Raw genomic sequence first — 6,000 nt, 5'->3', positions numbered from 1 at the left:
TGATATAAAATATTACGATGGACTTTCTTAGAGTATACTGTTGTATATACTGTACTTAGTGATATGTGCACATCATAACGAATTTGCCACCACTTACTGCCTATAAATAGATCTATGTAAGTTAAAAAAAGAATTATGGTTTATATTACAAGAGATTTAAACCCAAACAGTAGTCACATGCGGTGCTTTATAATGAGATTTTATAAAAAGTGATAATTAAGCAGTTATGCGCATAAAGTGAATAAGAACTTAGAACATCAAACTAAAATGATATAAGCGTATATTTACATCATGTTGACAGAATCCACTCAAATCTTTAATTTTTACTTTTATTCTACATGACTCTATAATATATGATAAACACTTAGTTGCAAAGGTAATGATTTGATGGTTGATATATGATAATTCTGAATTGCACACTCTTATTACAGCAGTAATTGATTCGATAAACTATATAAAAGTATTTAACAAGTCAAAAAGGCGTTACGCGCTTCTTTCATCATCAGTTTTTGCCTAGACGGTAAAATACCGTGAACAGCAATAACAGTATTATATTCACATTTTCTACCGGGTATTGGTCCGAATGGCTTAAAACCTCGATCCCAATGAACTTTGATATTGACTTTCTTCGCTAACATGCCAACATATGCATCATCAATAGGTATCTTTCGAATTTTTGGTACGACTGCTACCATAGCTTGTAATACATCCATCGAAATAACATACGCAAAACCCGAACAATAATCAGGATAAACCGATAAAGCTAGATCTTTTAGACTGACATAGTATCGACTATTTTGTTGCCGGATGACAACAGAACCAGACATGATATTACCCATGAATAATTTTTTACCTCCCATAAATACCAATTTAGGAAATAGAGTAAATGGATTTAGCATTACATCGTCGTCTCCTTTATAAAAGTATTTAGCTTCATTACAATAAGCATTCGCCCATTCCATACCCAACACGGTCTTATAAGTTAAATTACGAAAATCATCGCCAAAATCAGCTAAAATCATATCGCCATATTTTAATGCTTCTTGATTCACTTGATTATTTATTTGTTTACTATGGCCATCACCAATGACGAATATAGTTCGCCAAACATAATTTCCAAGGGCACTTCGTATAATATCAGCTTTACCCCATGTCTCTCGAATAGAAGATCTACGTTCGTAATTTCTAGGAGCGCTATTTATCATCAATAACATGAATATATTGCCTTTGCAAGGTTTAGTGGAAGGTCTGCCACTCATAAAGCGTAATTTTATATCAGTTATGTTATCGTATCCATCATCCTGCGTCAAAGTAGTACTATCTATCTTATCATCTGAATCCAAAGTCGAATAGATACCAACCGTTTCTCTGTCGATTATGATTTGACGACTTACGGTCTGAAATAGGGTGAAGTAAACGACAAATGCAAAGATCAAATTGGCTAGTAAAGAAAAATAGAGAGTTGCAGTTCTTCTATCCATTTAATTCGCTATTTAATTCTAACTGGTCGTGTAAAATTATTTGTATAGAAACTTGCAGCCGCAGCGAGTAGGTAGCTCACTGCAAGGTCCGTTTAAGTAGTACTAATACGCACTGTTGCACAGTATTAAAATATCGCCGTAATATCCGCTATTCTGGATTAGCAGATAGTGAAAAGTCCTTCATCAAATTATTATTTGGTAAGCCATTTAGATTTCAGAAAGCTAGAGAAGAAAAATAGAAAACAGGAATAATTGATTAAATAGGATAAGCTTATCTGGTAAATTAACTTTTCGAATCATCCATGATATCAATGCGTTGACAACTCGAGTGTAATTCTAATAAAAGATCACGTTATCCTCAAATTAATAACCTATAGTGCCTTAAAGTACTAGACTTACAGTAGATTGTCGGTTGCTACTGCACAATATCACATCGAACGCATACAAGCAGGCTACTATAAGCATAACTATGATAAAAGTTCATTTCCAACCCATCGAATGTCTAGAACTAAGCCACTAACTTTATAGACATCGCTAAAAGACAGCTCTACTACTGCTACGGTTGACATACACTTTTTAATTTTTTGCTAGCTAATTCCTTTAATCATAATTGTACAGTATTAGAACGTGTAATAAATGATATTTCTATACCGGAACTATAATTAATGGATTTACTGGATCTCGAGATTGCAAGTATAAAAATGCGACTATATTATGAAAATTCGGTCATTGATGCAGCCTGAGATAGAAAATACTTTTAAGATTTTAGCTGATAAATTAACAGAACAGTACTTTACTTAAAAAAATTATAGCGCGAGAAAAATAAGTAAAGTACATCAGGGATTATTGGAGTATTCTCTAAATGAAGTAGTGTACATGAAATGGCTTGCAATATCCTGATGGATCTCAGCCAACTCTCTATCCACGAATTGTCTACTATTCTATTCTATCTTGTACGTCTACAAAACGAAATTCCATCTTAATTGGGTAGTAAAATCTCTTACTGGCTTGATAACGAATTGTGTAGCAGGCTTCATGTAAATGTATCCAATAGTATGTAATAAATAATATTATTACGTGCAAACTGTTTGGTTGAGTATGCTGTATCACATAGAAAGAGAAGGTAGGTTTTTCTAGTTCATTTTATACAAGCTTCTAGTCATATGATCTCAGATATACATTATATTATACTATACAGTACAGTACAGTGTGCTATACCGTATGTCAATAAACTAGTGCATACTCTAATAACGTAATTTAAGTTAAAGTGTATCAATTTAATTTTAATCGCCCGCAGCAAATAGGAAGTATGCTTGCTAACTCCTATCACGTTTGCTCGAGCTAATGATAGCTCTAGTTTGCCATCCACAATTTGGTGTCCGTAGCAGAGTAGAATAGTACAGCAAACGTATAGACTACAGGAAACAGTGAGTGAATTCATTCTGTCATGACTTGACAAAGAAAATACATAAGATTAAAGTGCATATCTATCATGCAAACTATCGAGTGATCGCATGAAGCCTGTCAAGGTAAGGAAACAAAACTTAAAACCTAGATGATGAATTGGAAAGTAAGGTAATCCATTTCTTCTGTCGAGTAAAGTACTTGTTTGTTCATACATACAGAGTGTTAATACGTTTATAAGGGCTCGTATTCTTCACAGCATCATCACTTGAGAAAGCACAAATACGCGTACGTACCTCATCCTTGATATCATCTGGGAAAGCTGATAAGATCTTGGAGTTTTGCTTCCTACACTGAGCAATCAAAGTGCTAATACTATTTAATTAATTATCAAAAGTACACTGCTAACGTCTTTCTGCATCCACTAACTATCTAGAAATGGTCCTTTAGCAAATGAGTTCAAAGAGCGATTGCTGATTTCACTCCTGATACAATGTAGCTCAATCACGATCACTACCTCTATACTCTATAGTACTCTGGCTACCTTACTCTGCAGTACTGATACAGTAGAGATCCTCATGGTCTGGTCTGGTGACTGTACTGAGAACAGTGAGAAGAGAAATCCTTTGTGTGAATATACTGTACACTGTACAGTACAATACAGTACAGTACATTTGCCTGAAGGTACAGTACACTGAGTACAGTACTGTAGTCTCCCAGATTGTCCTCCATTTCCCCACTTGGATGCCAATTCCTTTTCCCAGCCTAATTCACTACCCACCAAAATTACCATTTCATTAATGAATGCTGGCTGCAAATGCTGTACTTGAGGTTGATTGCAAGTGATGGCAATTTGAAATACTGATCTCCGGGTAAGGAAGTGTTGATTAAAATTGTAGCACCATTACAATTCGGATAGGATGTATTGCAAAATACCTTACTGCACAATGCATACAGTATACAGTAGACTCACCGTCAGTTATTGGGCTAATGGACGTTTTTTCAACTCATTGAACTATCATATGAGTATAATTCCTATTACTGTAAGAGGTTGATAGAATAGAGTTTAAAATCTTTGCATTCCTACAAATGAATCGATAACAACTTATTACAGTGCAGCGCTATTTAGCCTGTAAATTTGGACAACAGTAAACAATCCACCTAGCTACTGTACACTATTGTAATATGCTAAGCTTGTATTAGGAGGTAGAATTACTCTTCAACTCTCTTCTGAATGATCAATACTGATTTTGTTAGCAATGGTATTTTTAAATCATATCATGGTGGATCATTGTCTTGCTTACGCATACTCCAGCTCTTCAATATAACGTATGGATAACAGGTATTTTTGAATCTATAATTAAAATGGCAAGTGTAAATTCAAGATATATTATGATATAATTTATTGATGGTATGCGTACGATGGTGTTAGTGAATGAAATTACAGTAAACATTAGCGTGCCAATCGAGATGCTGAATTTCTCATCTCTTGCAGGTTTATACCTTGTCAAATAAATGGATTATAGATGGAGAGGAGAACTTTAATGCTCTACTTATCTTTAATTGCTAACCTTGTCTTCGCTTTCATAATTTACTACACGTTATTCAAATCTGCTAGCCGTCAGCTATTTCTTCGCAGAGAATTTCTTAATAGCTTTACGATAATCGACTCTAATACTGAACCAGTCGCTATTGATACTCGAATCTCCCCAAATGCCAGTGTAGCACCTATCAAATTACGTTTCTTCAGTAACAGACCATCTGCTAAGCCTTGTCAAAGTAATAACATCATCTTATTGATGATCAATAGTGCTCCCAAAAATTATGAACGCAGATCTTCCATACGTGAGACTTGGGGTAAACCCGATTTTATCCGTAATGCGTTCGGCAATCATGCATGGCGAACTATATTCATTATCGGTGATAGTTATAGTAAAACACTTAACAATATTGTCGATACAGAGGCATTAAAATATGGTGATATCGTTTTAGCTGATTTCGGTGATAGTTTTCGTAATTTAACCTACAAAACTGTTTTTGGCATGGAATGGGCGAACCTACATTGCAATACGGCCAAGTACTATTATAAAGGAGACGATGATGTGATGTTAAATCCGTCAACCTTATTTCGAAAATTGGCTTCAAAAGAAAGTAAAAAATTATTTATAGGTCATGTTATGTCAAGTTGTCTTGTTAACCGGCAAGAATATAATCGATATTACGTCAGTGAAAAAGATCTACCTATATCAACCTATCCTGATTACTGTTCCGGTTTCTCCTATGTCATTTCTATGGATGTAGTACGTTCTATGGTTACAGTAGTACCAAAGGTTCGAAAAATACCGATTGATGATGCTTATGTCGGAATGTTGGCTAAAGAAATTAAACTAAAGCCTCGCGATGATCCGGGTTTTAGACCCTTTGGACCAATACCGAATGAATTATGTGAATACAATAAAGTTATTGCTGTACATGGTATTCCATCATCTCTTCTAAAATCAATGGCGATAAAATCGCGGAAAGCATTGCTAGGCTGTGTTTAAATTAAACATCTAGTAATAATTAATCCTAGATAATGTTATCATTTGCAAAATACGTTAAACGTTGGATAAATTCATGTAAACAGGCTATCGTTGATGGCTTGATTGTAATCTAAGTAGCTCAAGTTAAGACGATATTATATGACCCTAAAATATTTGAATCTTATAATTAAAAAATTTTCTATATTTAAAAGCACAAATTGTCTAAGCGATTCTGTAGGTTAATGTACCTATTTGCACATTTATGGTTTATTCTAAAATTAAATCATGAATCTTAAAGTGCGTTGGTAGATATGATAAATTCAAAACATTGGGGCTTTATTTACAAGCTACAACATACTTAAGTCGATATCAGTCGATGGGTCATTATGCTGTACAAAATACTGTATCACAAAATAAATTTTCATACCATCAATGGCATGAAACTTTGTTATAGAATCCGTTATTGTGTAAGGCTGTAGGTGTATAACTACGTTAGTTAGTAATACGAGTACTTTAAAATACAATGCATTGTAACCGTGTTAAAACTAAGGCTTAAAATGGTTAATGTGTGTCCTTTATCCATTAGCCCTAAC

At 34.2% G+C, this 6,000-nt stretch overlaps 2 protein-coding genes across 2 annotated transcripts; one reads left to right on the top strand and one right to left on the bottom strand.

Annotated features, from left to right (window-relative positions):
* Positions 1-464: 464 nt before the first annotated feature.
* On the bottom strand, positions 465-1,259 carry TRIADDRAFT_20265 (uncharacterized protein; the record flags this gene model as incomplete). The annotated part of the gene is made up of 1 exon (XM_002107666.1): positions 465-1,259. One exon carries the CDS (start codon positions 1,257-1,259, stop codon positions 465-467), a length of 795 nt encoding a protein of 264 aa, XP_002107702.1.
* A 2,957-nt stretch (positions 1,260-4,216) lies between these two features.
* Positions 4,217-5,428, top strand: TRIADDRAFT_51471 (uncharacterized protein; the record flags this gene model as incomplete). The annotated part of the gene is made up of 2 exons (XM_002108463.1): positions 4,217-4,227; positions 4,504-5,428. The coding sequence occupies 2 exons, from the start codon at positions 4,217-4,219 to the stop codon at positions 5,426-5,428; spliced, it is 936 nt and encodes a 311-aa protein (XP_002108499.1).
* Between the last annotated feature and the right edge of the window lie 572 nt (positions 5,429-6,000).

This window comes from Trichoplax adhaerens, genomic scaffold (genome assembly GCF_000150275.1).
Source record: "Trichoplax adhaerens TRIADscaffold_1 genomic scaffold, whole genome shotgun sequence".
Taxonomy (NCBI): Eukaryota; Metazoa; Placozoa; class Uniplacotomia; order Trichoplacea; family Trichoplacidae; genus Trichoplax; species Trichoplax adhaerens.
This window is presented reverse-complemented; position numbering and strand designations above follow the sequence as displayed.